The sequence below is a fragment of the Schistocerca cancellata genome, chromosome 5 (genome assembly GCF_023864275.1).
Source record: "Schistocerca cancellata isolate TAMUIC-IGC-003103 chromosome 5, iqSchCanc2.1, whole genome shotgun sequence".
In the NCBI taxonomy this organism is placed as follows: domain Eukaryota; kingdom Metazoa; phylum Arthropoda; class Insecta; order Orthoptera; family Acrididae; genus Schistocerca; species Schistocerca cancellata.
Genome location: NC_064630.1, coordinates 154,320,655 through 154,346,654, shown reverse-complemented (window position 1 = coordinate 154,346,654; position 26,000 = coordinate 154,320,655). Strand labels below are relative to the sequence as shown.

Below are 26,000 nucleotides of genomic sequence, written 5' to 3'. Positions count from 1 at the left end.
TTGCCGAGTTCTTGGTTGGCTCGGGAGGAGTGGGCCAAGCAGTGAGGGTTATGTCCCACCGGATAACGGAAGGATGGGAAAGAGGGGGGGCGTGACCTTTCGAAGGTACCATCCCGGCATTTGCCTGAAGCGGTTTAGGGAAATGGAGAACCTGTATCAGGATGGCCGGACGGGGGTTTGAACAGTCGTCCTGCGCCACTTCGGCCGAGCTCTTGTTCGGAAATTTTAGTAATCAAGGCTTTATGTCCGAAATAAAAGCTTCAATTCTCCCGAATAATTCGAAGTGAATTGTATTTCCTGAAGGCCTAGTCAACCAATACTTCAGTGATTAGGTCTGACCCATACCTTATACGCCTGGAAGAGTAAAGAGAAAGTCAGAAGGAAAACATAGCATTTCTTTGCAGGTTCATGTAAAACGAAGCCATCAGATTCTCAGTCAACTCCGGTGGCAGATGCTGCAGGATAAAATATTTCTTGTGCAGATTTAGAGGGCGAACGCTTTTGAAAGCGTCAACCAATATACTGCTTCCTAATGTGTCTCGCTGAAAATTATGAATGTAAAATTAGATAGTCGCGTCCACACAGGCTTACCAGCCATGCTGCTTCTCACTAATCATTCGCGGCTACGACAGCCAAACGATAAATTTAGTGCCCTCCGCCACACACAGTAAGACTGCTAGCAGAATATAGGTGTTCCTTGAATATGTTACATTGAGTTACGTAGTTCAACCGAACGCATCTACTCATTGAATAATGGGTATCTGCACACTAGCTTTGCAGGTAGTTTTTTCTGACTGCAAATTAACTTTGAACTAGTTACGTGTTGAACACCTAGATCCTGCAAAGAGTCTGCAAACATATGGATCTCAACGGATCCAAAACATTCCTCGAGAATCAGGCCAGAAGGACGAACTAGCCAGTTGAACAGATCTGCATTTATCTTCAGCAACGCCTTCCACGTATCACGCCAAATGTGACAGCCTTGTCCTGGATTGGGGCATGATCTGGACACTACTTCGTACCGGCACAGTCCTGGTTTATCAGTATCAGAACGCTTCCCCAATTATTGGGGAGTGGGTGCCGCACATTGGGCACGATGGCTCCAGCGTATTATTGCTGCAGTAGGAGTAAATGAATGCCAGCGGACACGGTAGCAGCATCTATCACGTACTTCACTAATTTAGAACAGGCTGAGGAAGGTTCACACTGCTTTCCACGGCCATTGGACCACCATCTTTCTATATTGGTCAGACTATTCTTGTTGCCGTCGACTATTCACCAGAACACTTTCGACCTGTAGTCACTTTATGGTTTACTTAGTAAAGTTATCACGCTTCAGCCCACGCGTGAACAATATCTGAGTTAAGCAAGTCATCACATGCCCCGTGGAGGCTACGTTACCATCGTCACACTGTTTTGAAGACTTATCGGCGCTATCTATAACTGTCGTAACTGAAGAGTACACAGCACCCTTCTCTAGACGAGTTGGTACGTCACGCTATCACAAACCAATTTCCGAATGAACATTATCACATTTGAACTATTTCACAAGGTGGTATGTGCCCTACTCAGTAGGGTACGATTTCCATTCCTATCTAGTACGAGGGCCCTTAACAAAGTCATCTATTTGACACGTTCACTGTTTCGCATATTTAGGCTGATTATTTACATAAATATGGACACATCCGAATGGATGTAACTAAACCACTCTTTCTGGTATTTCAATTTCCACGGAAGTTTTATTCTAAAGCGATGGGTTGTAACAATACGTTAATTTTAATTACTTCATCCTCGGCGGATGAAGATCAAGTTTGATAGCACTTTCTACTGTTTGAAAACCCCTTTATCATTATGACTGACTAGTTATTAGTCGCCGACTGGCCTAGACAAAGCTTTTTGTCAAAGAGCTTTGGATCTAATTATGCTAGCTTCGTCAGTACGGAAAAAATTTTAGGCGTTTGAAATCTGCTACTGCCTGAGAATGTTGGCAAGTGGACAGGAAACACGAAGCACCTAAAAGCGTAGAAGAAGTCGATGGAAACCCCTTATCAGAAGGGAAGGCGAGGATTTATCGGCTACGACAGAGCCGAAAGGTACGGAATTTATAAATTAGGGGCAATTTAAGACAAATACGAACAGGCCATAGATACTTGATGTACGCTACGCAGAGATGGAGAGACAAATAGCATGAAACCAGTCTAAGGAGAAACCGTCCCCGTAGCTTCCGTCCTAATTTATGGAATTTAAGCTGCTCTCTGGCTACATCGACAGCCGTTTATCGCTATTACAGCACGCCCAACGTCATACCAGTGGCAGTTCACTGGCCTCTCAACGACAATAAGGACTAGCGACGTGTGGTATTTATGAAATTAAGACTAATGCAAGAAAGTATTTCACCGATACTGTAAATAAGGCATTTTTCTACAACGGACCTGCACCATACCAGGAGAGAGTAAAGCATTCTGGCATGTGAGCTATTATATTCTGACAAGGTATAATGACTGCCCTATTGTTCTGCATGGAGCAAAAGGCAACACGATTGTTACTGCAATGTTTCTCTTTTGTACTTACCTAGCAGTACCAACTTTCCGAAAGGTTGGAGAATTTTTAGGCACTTCTCAAGATCGCTTCCACCATTGGTGTTTACCACGATATCAACACCTTCAGGGTAATGTTGCAATATTTCGGTTTCATAGTTGTCATGACGAAATACCCGCTTCACGCCAAGAGAACGGAGCTTTTCGTGCTTTGATTCTGAAGCTGTTCCTGCAACTTCCACATCGTCCACGGTCTGAGCAAGCTGGATGAGTGCCGTGCCGACACCACCTGAAATGAGACGGGAATTTATATCGAAGTAACGAAGATACTAAAAACTGACTTCAGCGCCAGTGGGCTAAAGTAATGCATTTTCAATCAGTGTCATTAACGTTATTTGAATTATCAAAAATGCTACGCATATTACATGCAGTTTCCTAATTCCACTGCACCTAATTTTACTTGAAGCACACCGTTAACATCAGCTCACCGCAATAGGGAAAATAAAAGCTCTTTGCAATTTTCGCGTAACCGCGCATCTATGTGTGGATGCTAGTTAGCTAAAATCCTAGACAATAATACGAGGACAACAGCATTGAACTTCTTAGCCGTGTGTTTACATGATAATCGTACCTTGCCCAAAGGACTGAGTTATCCCTAATGTCTGATTTACCACTTTCTAAAATGCTCTTGAATCGGTAGTTACAAACCTTTTAAATAGTCTTAATTCACCACCCAACGACAATTACACCAGATATACTGTCTCCATTTGATATTCCTTTTCTTGTTCTTTCAGTTTTTGTAATTTGGTGGACCTATACGTTTTCAACACGTAAGTGAACTGATTAACATTTTCGCATTACCAGCCTGTTTGCTCTAATTGATGTGACCGAGCAACTATTGCCATGCGCCGTTCCTAGTCCTTTTACCAGACGACTGCTGCAGTTTATGAATATATTGTCCGTATAGATTACAGCTGAAATTCTCGGTGGCTACAGGTGGTAGGTTTACTACACTACCAGTTAGGATGGAATGAAAATTTCGGTGGCAGGCGAACGCAATGCATGACAACGTGTGAAATTCCCACATAGAAGTTGTATTGTGCCCTGGCAGGTTCGTCGTGGTCGCTAGTCCAGTTTTCTGTTGTGATGTCAACGAGGACGGAAAAAGAATACCTGTATCCTCTGTCCCCGTTCATTTATGTTCGCCGTCATACGAGGATGTCTCGTTCTACTGTTACGCTACGGCAGGTGTGTCTCCATCCACACGGTCACTCCAATTCACACTTAGTGCCTGGCAGAGGGTTCATCAAATCATTTTCATACTATTCTACCACTCCACTCTCGAATAGCGCGCGGGAAACAGGAACACCTAAATCTTTCCGCTCGAGCTCCGATTTCTCTTATTTTGTGATCATTTCTCCCTGTTCAGGTGGCTGTCAATATTCTCGCATTCGGAAGAGAAATTTGGTAATTGGAATTTCGTAAATGGATCTCGTCGCAAAGAAAACCGCCTTTATTGCAAAGACTGCCACCCCACTTCGCGTAACATTTCAGTGACGCTCACCCGTGTTGCGCGATAACACGAATCGGGCTGCCCTTCTGTGCACTTTTTCGATGTCCTCCGTCAATCCAACCCGTTGAGGGGGGGGGGGGGGGGGACGACATGTTTAATGTATCTTGTATGTGTTCTGCCAACAAAGCGCAGTCTGTTTCGCCTTCCCACAGTATTATCTACGTGGTCTTTCCAATTTAAGTTTCTCGTAATTATAATTCCTCGGTAATTCGTGCGATTTATCGTATACTCGAAATTTATCTGATTTCTTTTAGTACCCATGTGGATGACCTCTGACTTCTTTGCTTAGTGCTAATTGTCACTTTTCGCAACAATACAGAGATTCTCTCTGGTTTATCTTTTAACTGAAAGTATAAGGGAGCTGCTCAGATTACCACCTAGATCATTTATGTATATCAGGAACAGCAGAGGGCCTACGACACTACCTTACGGAACGCCAGATATCACTTCTGTTCTACTCAATTTACCGTTTGTCACTACGAACTGTGACCTCTCAGAGAGAATCACGAATCCAGTCACAACTGAGACGATACTCCATATGCACGCAATTTTATTAGTAGTCGCTTGCGGGGAACGGTATCAAAAGCTTTCTGGAGATCTCCGAGTATGAAATCAGATCCGTTGACAGCAGTCATTACTTCATGGGTATTAACAGCTAGCTGTGTTGCACAAGAACGGTATTTTCTGAATCCATGTTCGTTATGTATCAAGACATTTTCTTCAAGGTGTTTCATAATTTTTGAGTACAGTATATGCTCCAGAATCCTACTGCAATTTTATGTCAGTGATAAGAGCCTGTAATTCAATGGGTTACTCCTATTTCCATTCTTGAATATTGGCGTGACCCGTGCTACTTTCCAGTCTTTAGGAACAGACTTTTGGTCAAGTTAGCGGTTGTATGCGATTGCTAAGAAAGGCGCTATTGTGTCTGCATACTGTGAAAGAAACCTGACTGGGTACACTGTCTGGACCGGAAGACTTGCCTTAAGGGATTTGAGTTGTTTCGCAACACCTAAGGTGTTCTGGTTTCGAATTGTGGAATATTTACTTTGTCTTCTCTCGTGAAGAAATTACGGTAAACTATTTAGTAACTCCGCTTTAGTGGCACCATCATCCGAAACATTTCCATCGCTATCGCGCGGTGACAGTAGCGACTTTTGCCACTGGTGTACCTTACATACGACCAGAATCTCTAGGTTTCCTACAATATTGAGACTGTTTCGCTGTGGAAACTATTGAAAGCATCTCGCATTGACGCCGGCACTAAATTTCGAGCTTCTGTGAAAGTCAGCCAGTCTTGGGGATTCTGCGTTTTTCGGGATTTGGCATGCTTTTTTCGTTGCTTCTGCAACAGTGTTCAGACATGTTTTGTGTACCACGGTGTAGCAGTCCAGTCGCTTAACTTATGCGATATGAATATCTATTGCTGTCGATACTGTATCTTCGAATTTAAGCCATATCTGGTCTACGGTTACATAATTAGCTTAGAAGGAATGGAGACCCACTCCTAGGAAGGCATCAAGCGAATTTTTACCTGCTGTATTTAATAGATATATTTTGCGTTTATTTTTAGTGGTTTTGGTTGATATGGTTTAAAGCCTCGCTACAATGACCTTGTGTCCACTAATCCCTGTGTCCGTCATGACGGTGTCTAATAGATCAGGATTATTTGTGGCTAAGAGGCCAAGCGTGTTTTCGCAACCGTTTACAATTCGTGTCAGCCCATGGAATAATTGGGCCAAGTAATTCTCAGAGAAAGCATTTAGTACGGTTTCGGAAAATAGTTTCCGCCTACTACCGGCTTCGAACATGTGTTTTCGCCAACAAATCGAGGGCAGATTGAAGTCGCCAGCAATTTTAACTGCTTGAGTGGGGTACTTGTTTGTAACGAGATTCAAGTTTTCTTTGAACTGTTCAGCTACTGTATATCTGAGCTGGGGGTCGGTAGAAGGAGCCGATTATTTTGGTACACTTGTTGAGGATAACCTCTACCCATATAAATTCGCAGGAAATACCTACTACCAAGAGAGAAACTACCACCTACTTTATTTAATCCACTATTTCTTAAGACTGTTTGCGCCTCTAAAAATTTCGGCAAAATTTACCTCCATCTTTAGCAAGCTTTCTGTTCCTATAACAATTTCAGCTTCAGAGCTTTCTATCAGCGCTTAAAGCCCTGATACTTTTTCAACACAGCTACGACAATTTACAACTACAATACCGACTATTGCTTGGTCGCTCCTCGTCGAAACGAGACTGTCGAACCTGAACAACCGCCCAGTCCACGCCAGACAGCCCTTGCTACCCGCGTAGCGGGCACCTGACCTATTTAGCGGAACCCGAAACCCCACGGTGAAACGTAGCCACACCATCGCAAATGCTACATGGAAGTGACACTTGCTACAATACGTTATCGAAAATGGAATAAAAATATGCACTAGCATACGACAATGAGCCTAGTGAAAATTGCATCACGTAATTAAAGTTTACCTGCGACCGACTGCATAAATACTTTCTCCGCGTTCGCAAGGCATCCGAATTTATACAGGCAGAAGTGGGCCACAACGAAGTTTAGACCAAGACTGACGGCATCTTTTAGGCTAATATCTTCCGGCAGCAGAAAGCAGTACTTGCGTTGGACGTGGACAACATGCCTAAACAGACCACCTTGCATTTGCAGACAGAGCACTTTCTGGCCCGCCTGTAACAGAATATCAGAACATTAGCTTTACTCCCAAAAATTACAGAAATGCTGGAAAAAGCGTGTCTTACCTGCAGATCGGTGACTGCATTGCCCACACGTGTTACGATGCCGGAACATTCACTGCCCATGATAACCGGGAACAGTCTGTTCCTTATTATACCCAACCGCAAGTAGTGGTCTGTGAAGTTCAGGCCACAGTAATGTACTTCAACCTCGACGTGGTCGTCGCAAATAGCTTTCTGTAGTGGCGCCTCTGTTACCTGCAACACGAATATGAATATTTCGAGCCTATCACGATTAAACATTCGTTGAAGCATTTGGAGGTGACAGGATCTCAAATTCTGGTTACTTGCAGAAGTAGACAAGCCTACTACCTCATCTAGGAGGCATCAAATATGTTTGTGGAAGAATCACTCAAGAGAATACGCAGGCAACAGGGTTAATACTGTTACTCTGTTTAGTGGGCAGACAAAGTTTCGTGCTTAGCTCCTGGGAGTCATTTTCTATGAAGACATTCGGAAACATTCAGTAATTTACTGTGCCTGAATACAAGGCAATTACGGGCAAGCGGCGATGGAAGTTATTGGGTTTGTGCTTCAAGCAGATTAAGCTACAGTTCATTCATCGCAGCAAACAGACAACTATCGCTATCTCCTTTTTACTGTACAGTTGTAAAGTTGGAAAATTCACACACTTGCCCACATTTCACTTCGATACAGGAGGGCTCTCATTTTGAAGGTTAGTGAGAGGCTACGGTGATGAGGTCTGAATGGACAGCATTTGAATAAAACTGGGGTAAACAGCATGGCAGCTCGTTGAGAAGGGAAGCTGTATTGTATCCGAGTGGTAAGTCCCTGTAAAACATACAAGTTATTACTAATACAACATGTCGCCAATCATGCCACAATTTAAGTATTGCGTCTGAGGACAAACTATTTTGCTACAGCGCTGATTTACGCTTTTTCCTATTCGTTTTAAGGAGACAGTAACTCATTCAGAAGCAGAGTAGCGAGTCCATTTAGTATCTACGGTTCTTGAAAGGCAGCTAATTACATAAACTCGTATGTGGCAGAAGAAACATTTTACCATTTAAGTGAAATACGGTACGTTGGTTTACCTTTATTCTGCTGATACTGCCATGCGCTGTTAGTGTGACTGACGGTACCGGTCGTGTGAGGTCAGTTGAAGGAATCTGCCAACATTTTTCATTTTGCTTATATCACTATTTGCAAACAACAATTTAAATACATTAATTATTTTTATATTCGAACCGCCTGCAACTGAACGAAGGCGGTATTTGTTCTATCAGACGTTTCGCCTCCATTTATGAAGGAATCACATCGTGTATGTTCTACACAGCCACTGATGAAAAATAAAACTCAAAATGCGTCGGCAAAGCTAATACTGATTATTCTGTCCGAACCAAAAGACTGAGGTCCATAGATAAACATTTAAGAAATTTAAGTCAGCTTCAACACAATCTTAACCGTAGCCTATTGCTACATTAGATCTATTATTGAAGTTTGTATGAAACTGCGTACTACCTTCGACACCACCACACCTATAATGATAAACGTGCTGCAGGCGGCTCGAGAGGCATGTAACACCAGAACTTTTGAACAGCAGCTAAATGGCCGTTTACGTTGTCTAGATACCCTATGATTTTTGACTAGTACGTCAGCATTACACAACGTAAAGCCATCTACGACATGTGGAGCTGCTAAATTAAATTATCCACAACGGAATGTTGTGGAAACAAATATCACCAATAAATAACCGATATTAATCTTCTCTGGCATAGTATTTAAAGTGAAAATAGAACGTTCTGTATTGTTACATTCAAGGTGCCTTACCACACTAGGCGCGGTGAACTGCAGAGGAAGCAGATCCATGGCTCCCGGTAATCACCTAGAAAAAACAAACCAGTTAGCGTAAGTAATGGTGAAGAATCTATTACATACTGCGTATGAGCTTTGCAGCCTCATGGCTTGTGAGCATCAATGCTGTGTGTTGCACCAATTACGGTTTTAGACAGGTTATGTACCATGGACCCTGTCCCAGAAAGCGGGTTGAATTTTAGCTACCCAAAGCCGTAAAGGCGGGTTCTGAGCAGTCCCTTATTAGCAAGAGCATCACCCGCCGAAGGCACACCACGTTTGAATTGTGTATTTGTACATAAATATTCTCCAGAACCGTAAGTCTACAACTGAAAATAAACGAAACGATTCCAGACAAAAATAACACAAGACGATTTGTGGCTGAAGGTCGTTGTCCTGTCTGACAAACAGTTTCCTATATTTCAGTACTATGATCCAATACACGAGTCACACACAGTGTATCTTGTTAACTAGGTTATTCATTCAGTTAGAGAAATACCTACTTTATTCCTATTCACTAGTTTTCCATCTCTAGTGCGAGTCATGAATTTTAAAGTGGTGCCTGTGAAACATTCGTTGCCTTCATAATCTAAAACACATCATAGCAGCACACAATTTGCAATGATGCTTTGGCCTTTTGTATGATGTACGAGTGTAGAATTTTTATATCCTGTCTAAAGATTGTTCTGTACCACTTTAAAATGGCCACACGATCGTAGCAATCTAGTCCTCCAATTAAAGGATAAAGCAGCCTAGGGAGAAGAAAGTGTTCTCCTTTAGAAGACTTAGGTTCGTTAATTGTCAGGAAAATGAAGCCACGAATAGTGTGGCAAAATTCCGTTATCAGATATGAATACAACCAGTTTATTCTTCCATGACCGAGATAATCACATTTCGGAATCTTTCACTGCACAGCTATGATATCGGGAAGCTGCCTAACAAGACACTGCGAGCAGAACCTGAACTCAAACCCAGCCCCTTGCATTTAACTATCTTAGCACGTGAGGAATTTAGCAGAAAAAGTGTATCTCTGCATCAATTGATAAAGTCTGAGAATCTTAACAACTTTGTGTCTAATCACCGTATTAACACGATTTCAGAAAGCTGGACAATTCTAATGATGACCTTGACGATTTACCGTTACACCTCAACACCTATTTTAGAGAACTTTCACGATTAACAACGAGTGAACGTTTACAGTAAAAATATAGCCATACTTCGTCATTTTACGCACTTTCAACCCAAAATACCACTAATCCAGTTTCTTAAGTGACCTTAAAATTCCAAGGACTAGCCTATACACTCCCTCATAAGAGCCCATCGGAATACAACCGAGACATTACGGTACATCGAAAATAATACTTACAGTGGAACTGTGCCCTAAGACGCAACTGCAGAAAAACGTTTCCGTGTGTACCTTTATATATCGTGCATACTGGGCGTGTCCGGGCTACGATGATTCGACGACGGGCAGTCATGTGACGGAAAACTGAGTTTCCTGTCAAAACAAGGCAACTGCCCTCTAGCGCAGAGGAAGTGACCCAGGGTACAGCTGGTTATGTGCTCCCAACGGCCGTGTAGAAGATGACCGATTCCGCTGTGACTGAGCACGGAATTCCTACTGTATTTTTGCATCCACCTTCCATAGTGTACTGGGATGTATCTGTAATCATCAAAAAGGGATAACATGTGCAATCCTGTAATGAATATGTTTGTGCTTTTAGGATTGCAGAATAGGGTGAAAGTTCTACACGAAATAGCAGGCTATAATGCTCAGTTTTGATACTGATAATTAACATTAACTTGAATTCGACATTAAGCTGTTAGTTAGTTTCAGTAAATAATCATCTTTTGGCCACACAGATCTAAAACAACACTTTTTAGTTTACTAAAACAGTGTATTGAGACTTTATTGCTACAGTACAGTGCATCACACTAAGCTAGATGAGAGAATTTTACGTACTTGTGTAGTGCACTGTGTGTTAGGAACTGTGTCTCAATGAGAATATTCTTTATTTGAATAAAAGATCCTGTTCGATTTCCATCTGCCGAATGATGGTATGTGATCCGTTAGCCAAATGAAGTTGTCAGTTAAACCAGGTAGCTTAAAGGTAGCCATACAGCTCATATCTCCCTTCAGCGTATATTTAGGAAGTTCAAGTCAGAAACTTGGGACGTAGACTGTCAAGATTAGGAAAAAAAATAGAAACGGCGTTTGATTCTCTATATAAAGACACATCGATGTTTCAGATAATTCGAAGATGAACAGATAGGGTGGCGTACTGCTTATTGCATCTGCCTAGTGAGCAGGGGACCCGGGTTCGAATCCCAGACTTGGTACAAATTTTCATTTATCCCTTCAGTCTGCATATACACATCGTAGATGTTGGAGACTTGAACGTTTCCGGAACCATATATTTTCATTTGAGTATGGCTAATAGTTTCGTAGACCAAATCGGAGTAAAGTTCTGTTTATTTCCCGCTTCAGGATATTTCGAGTCTACTGCAATCAGCGACTTGCTGTTGGAACGTATTTTGTCTAAGCTATTTTGTTGAAATTGCCTGTCGCACTTTATAAATTACAGGTGTGCTGCATTTGCTTAGTGGTCTATTATTTCACTGGCGGTACCCGTTCGATTATAATCTAATGCAAGTAACAGGTTTCATACGCATAAAAATCATCTCTCCAGAAGAATGGGTTGTAGCGAAGTTAACGATACTAAGATCTACCTCTCCAGGTGACGTCACTGTGCACACCGCTTTAATAAGTCTGTGGAGACTAGGGATGTCCCCATGCCATCAAAGTATCGATGCCTACTCATATGAGCAGTACGTATACCAGAAGTATACAGCTACCGGTGTATCGGACCTTGGGCTATGATAAGTTTTAGCCGCTGGAAAAAATCTTGTTAGTTTGGATTTTACGTGCAAAAGAAAAAGAAAAGAAAAAAAAGAGAGAACCACATTTTTTTGGGAGGTTTTGAAACGCGCCACTCTTATACCTCAAACTCGTACGAATCGGTTCAGACTTAGCACGAAGGTAGATAAAAGAGAGCCAACTGGAATTTTTTTATTCCGTTATCTGTGTCTGTTGTCAAGATGCGTTGGTTTAAGGTCAAGCTAAATGTAGCACGTAAAATTCCTTGCGTGACTGAATGCGTGTAAACGGTTCAAAATAAGTCAAATAAATAAAAAGTGCATACTTAGGATAAAACTGCTATCTCGCTTTCAAAAATATAGTTTCATCCGGGTTTCACGTGCCAAAGAATGGCATTTTATTGTGTTTTTACTCGCACCACCTTTGTGTTTCAAACTCGTGTGAATCGGTTCATATTTGGTAAGAAGATAGACGAATACATGTAATTAATGGTCGTCCTCTTGTTTTGTGAAAGCTTTACCCGTTGCCACGATATAAGCAACATGACACTAAATAGACATATAACGAGTTAGTCGTTGCACGAGTCAACTAAATTCTGCATCGGTTGCCACGCTATGACAGTTTAATGTCAAAATTATGCTAGAGTATAAGGTCGGCAACCAGAATGGAAACTGCTTCGATCACACACAGAAAAGGCGAATACGTCCGGGACAGAAGTAAGGATGTAAAAGATGGGAAATAGCTATTCAGCCTAACTGGCAGCTTCAAAGACATTTAAATCAAAACGTCCTGATACACTCGTGCTTTTTTACGAGTTAACCCACCTCCTTAGTGCAGTGAGCCTCTTAGCTGAATGGTGTTGGCGCACCTGCATCTTGCAATTTACAGATCCAGGATCCTGATACCGAGCATAAAATCCGGGAGATTCGCCAGCCATAGTAAACATGCCAGGATGGCATGTGTCATGTTATAAATGACATTGTGCATCATGTGAATCTTCAATATCTCCAGGCATATGAGGAAATAAATCTCATGTGTACAATGTACACAATATTTCGGCAGTCGACCTTGTTGCCATCATCAGGTGTGCTGATGTACTTTCAAGGGACGGCAGGCGTGAGGTATATATCAGGTTCCCCCTTCCCCTCCCCTCCCTCCGGCGCACCGTCCGCCACACGCGCCGCGGGTGCTCTCTCGGCCATCCGCGTCGTGGTTTGACTCCCGACTTGTGGCCCAGCGTCTGGATATTGCCTGGTAGGTCCGCACCCAGGAAGGTTTGCTGTCGGCGCTTCAGACATTCCTCCCTCTGCCCTAGAAAGCAGTACATTCTGGGATATTTCTATCTTCTCCTTAATCCGGTTAATGGCTAGTTCCCAAGCTTGGTTAAGGGAATTATTGCTGTCACGGTTCAGTTCACGTTTTCTTACTCTGATCTCTACAGCTTCTTTGATAATACAGTCCCAATATTTCGAATCCTGCGTTAGGACCTTGGTCTCGTCGTAATCCATGCCGTGAAGTTCTGACAGGCAATGCTCGGCGATTGCAGACTTATTAGGCTCTTGCAATCTTGTGTGCCGTTGGTGTTCATGGCATCGGTCTTCATCAGCACACCTGATGATGGCAACAAGGTCGATTGGCGAAATATTGTGTCCTTTCTACACTCACACCAAGCTGTTCACCCGAAATGGATTTCGACATCGAGTACCTTGTTACATGGCCTTCGGGATCGCATGTGTTCTTGGTGGAAATTTGAGAAGATTCTATATGGATGTGTGTTTACCCTGGACCATTATTTTCTCCCATGTAAATTTTCCAGTTGACTGCTTCTGCAGATTTCCAGTCTTTATTTTCTTGAGGGTGATGTGTGTTGTGTGCATCTAGCAGGTGAAAGACTGGTGGATGAGACGTTTGCTCATACTCTAGACACGAGAAACACCTTGGTTGAGTCTGTAAATCATAAGGATGATTTGGAATCTGTTATATCACCAGCATCAGTATTCGCGAGTGGAAGTATCAGTTTCGTCAATTTTTTTTTCGAGTTTTTATGTACAGGTCTTCACAGACAAGGTAAGTTTTAAGTTCCTCATTGGTTTACAGCACGCTCCACCTCGCTAAAGTTTCGGGTTTCTAGAGATATAATCTCCAGTCTGTATCTTCGGAACTAAACTGTGCGAATGATACTGCTATGCAAGTGGTATTGCTAAGTGGTTGATAACGAGAAGTATCGCGAAAATGGTATAATATTCTGGCAAACCATGTGAGAGTACATGTGTTCTTGTAATCCTAGAGTCTGGAGATAGGTGTTCAAATGGCTCTGAGCACTATGGGACTCAACATCTGAGGTCATAAGTCCCCTAGAACTTAGAACTACTTAAACCTAACTAACCTAAGGACATCACACACACCCATGCGCGAGGCAGGATTCGAACCTGCGACCGTAGCAGTCCCGCGGTTCCGGATTGCAGCGCCAGAACCGCTAGACCGGAGATAGGTGTAAAACGCAAGCATGCAAGCAGGTATGGGCCAGAAAGGCAAGGTATCCACGGCGGGATGCTGTTCCTCATCCGCCATTGTGGCATTGGGGTATGTCCAGCAGCCGATGGCCGAGAGAGCGCCCGCGGCGCGGGCGGCGGACGGAGCGCCTGAGGGAGGGGAGTGGGAACCTGATATATACCTCACGCCTGTCGTGCCTTCGAAGTACATCAGCACACCTGAGGATGGCAACAAGGTCGACTGCCGAAATATTGTGTACATTGTACACTCACAGCAGGCTGTTCACATGAGATTTATTTCCTCATATGCCTGGAGATATTGAAGAATCACATGATGCACAATGTCATTTATAACATGACACATGCCATCCTGGCATGTTTACTATGGCTGGCGAATCTCCCGGATTTTATGCTCGGTATCAGGATCCTGGATCTGTAAATTGCAAGATGCAGGTGCGCCAACACCATTCAGCTATGAGGCTCACTGCACTAAGGAGGTGGGTTAACTCGTAAAAAAGCACGAGTGTATCAGGACGTTTTGATTTAAATGTCTTTGAAGCTGCCAGTTAGGCTGAATAGCTATTTCCCATCTTTTACATCCTTACTTCTGTCCCGGACATATTCGCCTTTTCTGTGTGTGATCGAAGCAGTTTCCATTCTGGTTGCCGACCTTATACTCTAGCATAATTTTGACATTAAACTGTCATAGCGTGGCAACCGATGCAGAATTTAGTTGACTCGTGCAACGACTAACTCGTTATATGTCTATTTAGTGTCATGTTGCTTATATCGTGGCAACGGGTAAAGCTTTCACAAAACAAGAGGACGACCATTAATTACATGTATTCGTCTATCTTCTTACCAAATATGAACCGATTCACACGAGTTTGAAACACAAAGGTGGTGCGAGTAAAAACACAATAAAATGCCATTCTTTGGCACGTGAAACCCGGATGAAACTATATTTTTGAAAGCGAGATAGCAGTTTTATCCTAAGTATGCACTTTTTATTTATTTGACTTATTTTGAACCGTTTACACGCATTCAGTCACGCAAGGAATTTTACGTGCTACATTTAGCTTGACCTTAAACCAACGCATCTTGACAACAGACACAGATAACGGAATAAAAAAATTCCAGTTGGCTCTCTTTTATCTACCTTCGTGCTAAGTCTGAACCGATTCGTACGAGTTTGAGGTATAAGAGTGGCGCGTTTCAAAACCTCCCAAAAAAATGTGGTTCTCTCTTTTTTTTCTTTTCTTTTTCTTTTGCACGTAAAATCCAAACTAACAAGATTTTTTCCAGCGGCTAAAACTTATCATAGCCCAAGGTCCGATACACCGGTAGCTGTATACTTCTGGTATACGTACTGCTCATATGAGTAGGCATCGATACTTTGATGGCATGGGGACATCCCTAGTCTCCACAGACTTATTAAAGCGGTGTGCACAGTGACGTCACCTGGAGAGGTAGATCTTAGTATCGTTAACTTCGCTACAACCCATTCTTCTGGAGAGATGATTTTTATGCGTATGAAACCTGTTACTTGCATTAGATTATAATCGAACGGGTACCGCCAGTGAAATAATAGACCACTAAGCAAATGCAGCACACCTGTAATTTATAAAGTGCGACAGGCAATTTCAACAAAATAGCTTAGACAAAATACGTTCCAACAGCAAGTCGCTGATTGCAGTAGACTCGAAATATCCTGAAGCGGGAAATAAACAGAACTTTACTCCGATTTGGTCTACGAAACTATTAGCCATACTCAAATGAAAATATATGGTTCCGGAAACGTTCAAGTCTCCAACATCTACGATGTGTATATGCAGACTGAAGGGATAAATGAAAATTTGTACCAAGTCTGGGATTCGAACCCGGGTCCCCTGCTCACTAGGCAGATGCAATAAGCAGTACGCCACCCTATCTGTGCATCTTCGAATTATCTGAAACATCGATGTGTCTTTATATAGAGAATCAAACGCCGTTTCTATTTTTTTTCCTAATCTTGACAGTCTACGTCCCAAGTTTCTGACTTGAACTTCCTAAATATACGCTGAAGGGAGATATGAGCTGTATGGCTACCTTTAAGCTACCTGGTTTAACTGACAACTTCATTTGGCTAACGGATCACATACCATCATTCGGCAGATGGAAATCGAACAGGATCTTTTATTCAAATAAAGAATATTCTCATTGAGACACAGTTCCTAACACACAGTGCACTACACAAGTACGTAAAATTCTCTCATCTAGCTTAGTGTGATGCACTGTACTGTAGCAATAAAGTCTCAATACACTGTTTTAGTAAACTAAAAAGTGTTGTTTTAGATCTGTGTGGCCAAAAGATGATTATTTACTGAAACTAACTAACAGCTTAATGTCGAATTCAAGTTAATGTTAATTATCAGTATCAAAACTGAGCATTATAGCCTGCTATTTCGTGTAGAACTTTCACCCTATTCTGCAATCCTAAAAGCACAAACATATTCATTACAGGATTGCACATGTTATCCCTTTTTGATGATTACAGATACATCCCAGTACACTATGGAAGGTGGATGCAAAAATACAGTAGGAATTCCGTGCTCAGTCACAGCGGAATCGGTCATCTTCTACACGGCCGTTGGGAGCACATAACCAGCTGTACCCTGGGTCACTTCCTCTGCGCTAGAGGGCAGTTGCCTTGTTTTGACAGGAAACTCAGTTTTCCGTCACATGACTGCCCGTCGTCGAATCATCGTAGCCCGGACACGCCCAGTATGCACGATATATAAAGGTACACACGGAAACGTTTTTCTGCAGTTGCGTCTTAGGGCACAGTTCCACTGTAAGTATTATTTTCGATGTACCGTAATGTCTCGGTTGTATTCCGATGGGCTCTTATGAGGGAGTGTATAGGCTAGTCCTTGGAATTTTAAGGTCACTTAAGAAACTGGATTAGTGGTATTTTGGGTTGAAAGTGCGTAAAATGACGAAGTATGGCTATATTTTTACTGTAAACGTTCACTCGTTGTTAATCGTGAAAGTTCTCTAAAATAGGTGTTGAGGTGTAACGGTAAATCGTCAAGGTCATCATTAGAATTGTCCAGCTTTCTGAAATCGTGTTAATACGGTGATTAGACACAAAGTTGTTAAGATTCTCAGACTTTATCAATTGATGCAGAGATACACTTTTTCTGCTAAATTCCTCACGTGCTAAGATAGTTAAATGCAAGGGGCTGGGTTTGAGTTCAGGTTCTGCTCGCAGTGTCTTGTTAGGCAGCTTCCCGATATCATAGCTGTGCAGTGAAAGATTCCGAAATGTGATTATCTCGGTCATGGAAGAATAAACTGGTTGTATTCATATCTGATAACGGAATTTTGCCACACTATTCGTGGCTTCATTTTCCTGACAATTAACGAACCTAAGTCTTCTAAAGGAGAACACTTTCTTCTCCCTAGGCTGCTTTATCCTTTAATTGGAGGACTAGATTGCTACGATCGTGTGGCCATTTTAAAGTGGTACAGAACAATCTTTAGACAGGATATAAAAATTCTACACTCGTACATCATACAAAAGGCCAAAGCATCATTGCAAATTGTGTGCTGCTATGATGTGTTTTAGATTATGAAGGCAACGAATGTTTCACAGGCACCACTTTAAAATTCATGACTCGCACTAGAGATGGAAAACTAGTGAATAGGAATAAAGTAGGTATTTCTCTAACTGAATGAATAACCTAGTTAACAAGATACACTGTGTGTGACTCGTGTATTGGATCATAGTACTGAAATATAGGAAACTGTTTGTCAGACAGGACAACGACCTTCAGCCACAAATCGTCTTGTGTTATTTTTGTCTGGAATCGTTTCGTTTATTTTCAGTTGTAGACTTACGGTTCTGGAGAATATTTATGTACAAATACACAATTCAAACGTGGTGTGCCTTCGGCGGGTGATGCTCTTGCTAATAAGGGACTGCTCAGAACCCGCCTTTACGGCTTTGGGTAGCTAAAATTCAACCCGCTTTCTGGGACAGGGTCCATGGTACATAACCTGTCTAAAACCGTAATTGGTGCAACACACAGCATTGATGCTCACAAGCCATGAGGCTGCAAAGCTCATACGCAGTATGTAATAGATTCTTCACCATTACTTACGCTAACTGGTTTGTTTTTTCTAGGTGATTACCGGGAGCCATGGATCTGCTTCCTCTGCAGTTCACCGCGCCTAGTGTGGTAAGGCACCTTGAATGTAACAATACAGAACGTTCTATTTTCACTTTAAATACTATGCCAGAGAAGATTAATATCGGTTATTTATTGGTGATATTTGTTTCCACAACATTCCGTTGTGGATAATTTAATTTAGCAGCTCCACATGTCGTAGATGGCTTTACGTTGTGTAATGCTGACGTACTAGTCAAAAATCATAGGGTATCTAGACAACGTAAACGGCCATTTAGCTGCTGTTCAAAAGTTCTGGTGTTACATGCCTCTCGAGCCGCCTGCAGCACGTTTATCATTATAGGTGTGGTGGTGTCGAAGGTAGTACGCAGTTTCATACAAACTTCAATAATAGATCTAATGTAGCAATAGGCTACGGTTAAGATTGTGTTGAAGCTGACTTAAATTTCTTAAATGTTTATCTATGGACCTCAGTCTTTTGGTTCGGACAGAATAATCAGTATTAGCTTTGCCGACGCATTTTGAGTTTTATTTTTCATCAGTGGCTGTGTAGAACATACACGATGTGATTCCTTCATAAATGGAGGCGAAACGTCTGATAGAACAAATACCGCCTTCGTTCAGTTGCAGGCGGTTCGAATATAAAAATAATTAATGTATTTAAATTGTTGTTTGCAAATAGTGATATAAGCAAAATGAAAAATGTTGGCAGATTCCTTCAACTGACCTCACACGACCGGTACCGTCAGTCACACTAACAGCGCATGGCAGTATCAGCAGAATAAAGGTAAACCAACGTACCGTATTTCACTTAAATGGTAAAATGTTTCTTCTGCCACATACGAGTTTATGTAATTAGCTGCCTTTCAAGAACCGTAGATACTAAATGGACTCGCTACTCTGCTTCTGAATGAGTTACTGTCTCCTTAAAACGAATAGGAAAAAGCGTAAATCAGCGCTGTAGCAAAATAGTTTGTCCTCAGACGCAATACTTAAATTGTGGCATGATTGGCGACATGTTGTATTAGTAATAACTTGTATGTTTTACAGGGACTTACCACTCGGATACAATACAGCTTCCCTTCTCAACGAGCTGCCATGCTGTTTACCCCAGTTTTATTCAAATGCTGTCCATTCAGACCTCATCACCGTAGCCTCTCACTAACCTTCAAAATGAGAGCCCTCCTGTATCGAAGTGAAATGTGGGCAAGTGTGTGAATTTTCCAACTTTACAACTGTACAGTAAAAAGGAGATAGCGATAGTTGTCTGTTTGCTGCGATGAATGAACTGTAGCTTAATCTGCTTGAAGCACAAACCCAATAACTTCCATCGCCGCTTGCCCGTAATTGCCTTGTATTCAGGCACAGTAAATTACTGAATGTTTCCGAATGTCTTCATAGAAAATGACTCCCAGGAGCTAAGCACGAAACTTTGTCTGCCCACTAAACAGAGTAACAGTATTAACCCTGTTGCCTGCGTATTCTCTTGAGTGATTCTTCCACAAACATATTTGATGCCTCCTAGATGAGGTAGTAGGCTTGTCTACTTCTGCAAGTAACCAGAATTTGAGATCCTGTCACCTCCAAATGCTTCAACGAATGTTTAATCGTGATAGGCTCGAAATATTCATATTCGTGTTGCAGGTAACAGAGGCGCCACTACAGAAAGCTATTTGCGACGACCACGTCGAGGTTGAAGTACATTACTGTGGCCTGAACTTCACAGACCACTACTTGCGGTTGGGTATAATAAGGAACAGACTGTTCCCGGTTATCATGGGCAGTGAATGTTCCGGCATCGTAACACGTGTGGGCAATGCAGTCACCGATCTGCAGGTAAGACACGCTTTTTCCAGCATTTCTGTAATTTTTGGGAGTAAAGCTAATGTTCTGATATTCTGTTACAGGCGGGCCAGAAAGTGCTCTGTCTGCAAATGCAAGGTGGTCTGTTTAGGCATGTTGTCCACGTCCAACGCAAGTACTGCTTTCTGCTGCCGGAAGATATTAGCCTAAAAGATGCCGTCAGTCTTGGTCTAAACTTCGTTGTGGCCCACTTCTGCCTGTATAAATTCGGATGCCTTGCGAACGCGGAGAAAGTATTTATGCAGTCGGTCGCAGGTAAACTTTAATTACGTGATGCAATTTTCACTAGGCTCATTGTCGTATGCTAGTGCATATTTTTATTCCATTTTCGATAACGTATTGTAGCAAGTGTCACTTCCATGTAGCATTTGCGATGGTGTGGCTACGTTTCACCGTGGGGTTTCGGGTTCCGCTAAATAGGTCAGGTGCCCGCTACGCGGGTAGCAAGGGCTGTCTGGCGTGGACTGGGCGGTTGTTCAGGTTCGACAGTCTCGTTTCGACGAGGAGCGACCAAGCAATAGTCGGTATTGTAGTTGTAAATTGTCGTAGCTGTGTTGAAAAAGTATCAGGGCTTTAAGCGCTGATAGAAAGCTCTGAAGCTGAAATTGTTATAGGAACAGAAAGCTTGCTAAAGATGGAGGTAAATTTTGCCGAAATTTTTAGAGGCGCAAACAGTCTTAAGAAATAGTGGATTAAATAAAGTAGGTGGTAGTTTCTCTCTTGGTAGTAGGTATTTCCTGCGAATTTATATGGGTAGAGGTTATCCTCAACAAGTGTACCAAAATAATCGGCTCCTTCTACCGACCCCCAGCTCAGATATACAGTAGCTGAACAGTTCAAAGAAAACTTGAATCTCGTTACAAACAAGTACCCCACTCAAGCAGTTAAAATTGCTGGCGACTTCAATCTGCCCTCGATTTGTTGGCGAAAACACATGTTCGAAGCCGGTAGTAGGCGGAAACTATTTTCCGAAACCGTACTAAATGCTTTCTCTGAGAATTACTTGGCCCAATTATTCCATGGGCTGACACGAATTGTAAACGGTTGCGAAAACACGCTTGGCCTCTTAGCCACAAATAATCCTGATCTATTAGACACCGTCATGACGGACACAGGGATTAGTGGACACAAGGTCATTGTAGCGAGGCTTTAAACCATATCAACCAAAACCACTAAAAATAAACGCAAAATATATCTATTAAATACAGCAGGTAAAAATTCGCTTGATGCCTTCCTAGGAGTGGGTCTCCATTCCTTCTAAGCTAATTATGTAACCGTAGACCAGATATGGCTTAAATTCGAAGATACAGTATCGACAGCAATAGATATTCATATCGCATAAGTTAAGCGACTGGACTGCTACACCGTGGTACACAAAACATGTCTGAACACTGTTGCAGAAGCAACGAAAAAAGCATGCCAAATCCCGAAAAACGCAGAATCCCCAAGACTGGCTGACTTTCACAGAAGCTCGAAATTTAGTGCCGGCGTCAATGCGAGATGCTTTCAATAGTTTCCACAGCGAAACAGTCTCAATATTGTAGGAAACCTAGAGATTCTGGTCGTATGTAAGGTACACCAGTGGCAAAAGTCGCTACTGTCACCGCGCGATAGCGATGGAAATGTTTCGGATGATGGTGCCACTAAAGCGGAGTTACTAAATAGTTTACCGTAATTTCTTCACGAGAGAAGACAAAGTAAATATTCCACAATTCGAAACCAGAACACCTTAGGTGTTGCGAAACAACTCAAATCCCTTAAGGCAAGTCTTCCGGTCCAGACAGTGTACCCAGTCAGGTTTCTTTCACAGTATGCAGACACAATAGCGCCTTTCTTAGCAATCGCATACAACCGCTAACTTGACCAAAAGTCTGTTCCTAAAGACTGGAAAGTAGCACGGGTCACGCCAATATTCAAGAATGGAAATAGGAGTAACCCATTGAATTACAGGCTCTTATCACTGACATAAAATTGCAGTAGGATTCTGGAGCATATACTGTACTCAAAAATTATGAAACACCTTGAAGAAAATGTCTTGATACATAACGAACATGGATTCAGAAAATACCGTTCTTGTGCAACACAGCTAGCTGTTAATACCCATGAAGTAATGACTGCTGTCAACGGATCTGATTTCATACTCGGAGATCTCCAGAAAGCTTTTGATACCGTTCCCCGCAAGCGACTACTAATAAAATTGCGTGCATATGGAGTATCGTCTCAGTTGTGACTGGATTCGTGATTCTCTCTGAGAGGTCACAGTTCGTAGTGACAAACGGTAAATTGAGTAGAACAGAAGTGATATCTGGCGTTCCGTAAGGTAGTGTCGTAGGCCCTCTGCTGTTCCTGATATACATAAATGATCTAGGTGGTAATCTGAGCAGCTCCCTTATACTTTCAGTTAAAAGATAAACCAGAGAGAATCTCTGTATTGTTGCGAAAAGTGACAATTAGCACTAAGCAAAGAAGTCAGAGGTCATCCACATGGGTACTAAAAGAAATCAGATAAATTTCGAGTATACGATAAATCGCACGAATTACCGAGGAATTATAATTACGAGAAACTTAAATTGGAAAGACCACGTAGATAATACTGTGGGAAGGCGAAACAGACTGCGCTTTGTTGGCAGAACACATACAAGATACATTAAACATGTCGTCCCCCCCCCCCCCCCCCTCAACGGGTTGGATTGACGGAGGACATCGAAAAAGTGCACAGAAGGGCAGCCCGATTCGTGTTATCGCGCAACACGGGTGAGCGTCACTGAAATGTTACGCGAAGTGGGGTGGCAGTCTTTGCAATAAAGGCGGTTTTCTTTGCGACGAGATCCATTTACGAAATTCCAATTACCAAATTTCTCTTCCGAATGCGAGAATATTGACAGCCACCTGAACAGGGAGAAATGATCACAAAATAAGAGAAATCGGAGCTCGAGCGGAAAGATTTAGGTGTTCCTGTTTCCCGCGCGCTATTCGAGAGTGGAGTGGTAGAATAGTATGAAAATGATTTGATGAACCCTCTGCCAGGCACTAAGTGTGAATTGGAGTGACCGTGTGGATGGAGACACACCTGCCGTAGCGTAACAGTAGAACGAGACATCCTCGTATGACGGCGAACATAAATGAACGGGGACAGAGGATACAGGTATTCTTTTTCCGTCCTCGTTGACATCACAACAGAAAACTGGACTAGCGACCACGACGAACCTGCCAGGGCACAATACAACTTCTATGTGGGAATTTCACACGTTGTCATGCATTGCGTTCGCCTGCCACCGAAATTTTCATTCCATCCTAACTGGTAGTGTAGTAAACCTACCACCTGTAGCCACCGAGAATTTCAGCTGTAATCTATACGGACAATATATTCATAAACTGCAGCAGTCGTCTGGTAAAAGGACTAGGAACGGCGCATGGCAATAGTTGCTCGGTCACATCAATTAGAGCAAACAGGCTGGTAATGCGAAAATGTTAATCAGTTCACTTACGTGTTGAAAACGTATAGGTCCACCAAATTACAAAAACTGAAAGAACAAGAAAAGGAATATCAAATGGAGACAGTATATCTGGTGTAATTGTCGTTGGGTGGTGAATTAAGACTATTTAAAAGGTTTGTAACTACCGATTCAAGAGCATTTTAGAAAGTGGTAAATCAGACATTAGGGATAACTCAGTCCTTTGGGCAAGGTACGATTATCATGTAAACACACGGCTAAGAAGTTCAATGCTGTTGTCCTCGTATTATTGTCTAGGATTTTAGCTAACTAGCATCCACACATAGATGCGCGGTTACGCGAAAATTGCAAAGAGCTTTTATTTTCCCTATTGCGGTGAGCTGATGTTAACGGTGTGCTTCAAGTAAAATTAGGTGCAGTGGAATTAGGAAACTGCATGTAATATGCGTAGCATTTTTGATAATTCAAATAACGTTAATGACACTGATTGAAAATGCATTACTTTAGCCCACTGGCGCTGAAGTCAGTTTTTAGTATCTTCGTTACTTCGATATAAATTCCCGTCTCATTTCAGGTGGTGTCGGCACGGCACTCATCCAGCTTGCTCAGACCGTGGACGATGTGGAAGTTGCAGGAACAGCTTCAGAATCAAAGCACGAAAAGCTCCGTTCTCTTGGCGTGAAGCGGGTATTTCGTCATGACAACTATGAAACCGAAATATTGCAACATTACCCTGAAGGTGTTGATATCGTGGTAAACACCAATGGTGGAAGCGATCTTGAGAAGTGCCTAAAAATTCTCCAACCTTTCGGAAAGTTGGTACTGCTAGGTAAGTACAAAAGAGAAACATTGCAGTAACAATCGTGTTGCCTTTTGCTCCATGCAGAACAATAGGGCAGTCATTATACCTTGTCAGAATATAATAGCTCACATGCCAGAATGCTTTACTCTCTCCTGGTATGGTGCAGGTCCGTTGTAGAAAAATGCCTTATTTACAGTATCGGTGAAATACTTTCTTGCATTAGTCTTAATTTCATAAATACCACACGTCGCTAGTCCTTATTGTCGTTGAGAGGCCAGTGAACTGCCACTGGTATGACGTTGGGCGTGCTGTAATAGCGATAAACGGCTGTCGATGTAGCCAGAGAGCAGCTTAAATTCCATAAATTAGGACGGAAGCTACGGGGACGGTTTCTCCTTAGACTGGTTTCATGCTATTTGTCTCTCCATCTCTGCGTAGCGTACATCAAGTATCTATGGCCTGTTCGTATTTGTCTTAAATTGCCCCTAATTTATAAATTCCGTACCTTTCGGCTCTGTCGTAGCCGATAAATCCTCGCCTTCCCTTCTGATAAGGGGTTTCCATCGACTTCTTCTACGCTTTTAGGTGCTTCGTGTTTCCTGTCCACTTGCCAACATTCTCAGGCAGTAGCAGATTTCAAACGCCTAAAATTTTTTCCGTACTGACGAAGCTAGCATAATTAGATCCAAAGCTCTTTGACAAAAAGCTTTGTCTAGGCCAGTCGGCGACTAATAACTAGTCAGTCATAATGATAAAGGGGTTTTCAAACAGTAGAAAGTGCTATCAAACTTGATCTTCATCCGCCGAGGATGAAGTAATTAAAATTAACGTATTGTTACAACCCATCGCTTTAGAATAAAACTTCCGTGGAAATTGAAATACCAGAAAGAGTGGTTTAGTTACATCCATTCGGATGTGTCCATATTTATGTAAATAATCAGCCTAAATATGCGAAACAGTGAACGTGTCAAATAGATGACTTTGTTAAGGGCCCTCGTACTAGATAGGAATGGAAATCGTACCCTACTGAGTAGGGCACATACCACCTTGTGAAATAGTTCAAATGTGATAATGTTCATTCGGAAATTGGTTTGTGATAGCGTGACGTACCAACTCGTCTAGAGAAGGGTGCTGTGTACTCTTCAGTTACGACAGTTATAGATAGCGCCGATAAGTCTTCAAAACAGTGTGACGATGGTAACGTAGCCTCCACGGGGCATGTGATGACTTGCTTAACTCAGATATTGTTCACGCGTGGGCTGAAGCGTGATAACTTTACTAAGTAAACCATAAAGTGACTACAGGTCGAAAGTGTTCTGGTGAATAGTCGACGGCAACAAGAATAGTCTGACCAATATAGAAAGATGGTGGTCCAATGGCCGTGGAAAGCAGTGTGAACCTTCCTCAGCCTGTTCTAAATTAGTGAAGTACGTGATAGATGCTGCTACCGTGTCCGCTGGCATTCATTTACTCCTACTGCAGCAATAATACGCTGGAGCCATCGTGCCCAATGTGCGGCACCCACTCCCCAATAATTGGGGAAGCGTTCTGATACTGATAAACCAGGACTGTGCCGGTACGAAGTAGTGTCCAGATCATGCCCCAATCCAGGACAAGGCTGTCACATTTGGCGTGATACGTGGAAGG

At 42.4% G+C, this 26,000-nt stretch overlaps 3 protein-coding genes across 8 annotated transcripts in view; 2 read left to right on the top strand and 1 right to left on the bottom strand.

The window, feature by feature from the left end:
- The window catches only part of LOC126187868 (synaptic vesicle membrane protein VAT-1 homolog), a 112,642-nt gene extending 102,572 nt beyond the window's left edge, over positions 1 to 10,070 (bottom strand). For 2 of the 6 annotated variants that reach the window (XM_049929192.1, XM_049929193.1), the window contains exons 1-5: positions 8,668 to 8,716; positions 7,932 to 8,006; positions 6,883 to 7,074; positions 6,601 to 6,811; positions 2,572 to 2,826 (exon numbers count right to left, since the gene is read on the bottom strand). In XM_049929192.1, coding sequence (XP_049785149.1) covers positions 2,572 to 2,826; positions 6,601 to 6,811; positions 6,883 to 7,074; positions 7,932 to 8,006; positions 8,668 to 8,706 — 772 coding nt within the window. In that variant the 5' untranslated portion in view covers positions 8,707 to 8,716. Of the gene's footprint in view, positions 1 to 2,571; positions 2,827 to 6,600; positions 6,812 to 6,882; positions 7,075 to 7,931; positions 8,007 to 8,667; positions 8,717 to 10,057 lie in introns of those variants that run through there. The other 4 variants (XM_049929194.1, XM_049929196.1, XM_049929195.1 and 1 more) reach the window with 4 other exon arrangements.
- A 6,812-nt stretch (positions 10,071 to 16,882) lies between these two features.
- LOC126188885 (synaptic vesicle membrane protein VAT-1 homolog) overlaps positions 16,883 to 26,000 on the top strand; it is a 153,770-nt gene continuing 144,652 nt past the window's right edge. Inside the window, exon 1 of the mRNA XM_049930562.1 lies at positions 16,883 to 16,894. The gene's annotated coding sequence lies outside the window, so the exon portion shown is untranslated. The remainder of the gene's footprint in view (positions 16,895 to 26,000) is intronic.
- LOC126188886 (synaptic vesicle membrane protein VAT-1 homolog) overlaps positions 18,236 to 26,000 on the top strand; it is a 64,936-nt gene continuing 57,171 nt past the window's right edge. The window contains exons 1-5 of the mRNA XM_049930567.1: positions 18,236 to 18,284; positions 18,946 to 19,020; positions 19,878 to 20,069; positions 20,141 to 20,351; positions 24,126 to 24,380. Of these exons, the coding sequence (XP_049786524.1) occupies positions 18,246 to 18,284; positions 18,946 to 19,020; positions 19,878 to 20,069; positions 20,141 to 20,351; positions 24,126 to 24,380 (772 nt within the window). The 5' untranslated portion in view covers positions 18,236 to 18,245. The remainder of the gene's footprint in view (positions 18,285 to 18,945; positions 19,021 to 19,877; positions 20,070 to 20,140; positions 20,352 to 24,125; positions 24,381 to 26,000) is intronic.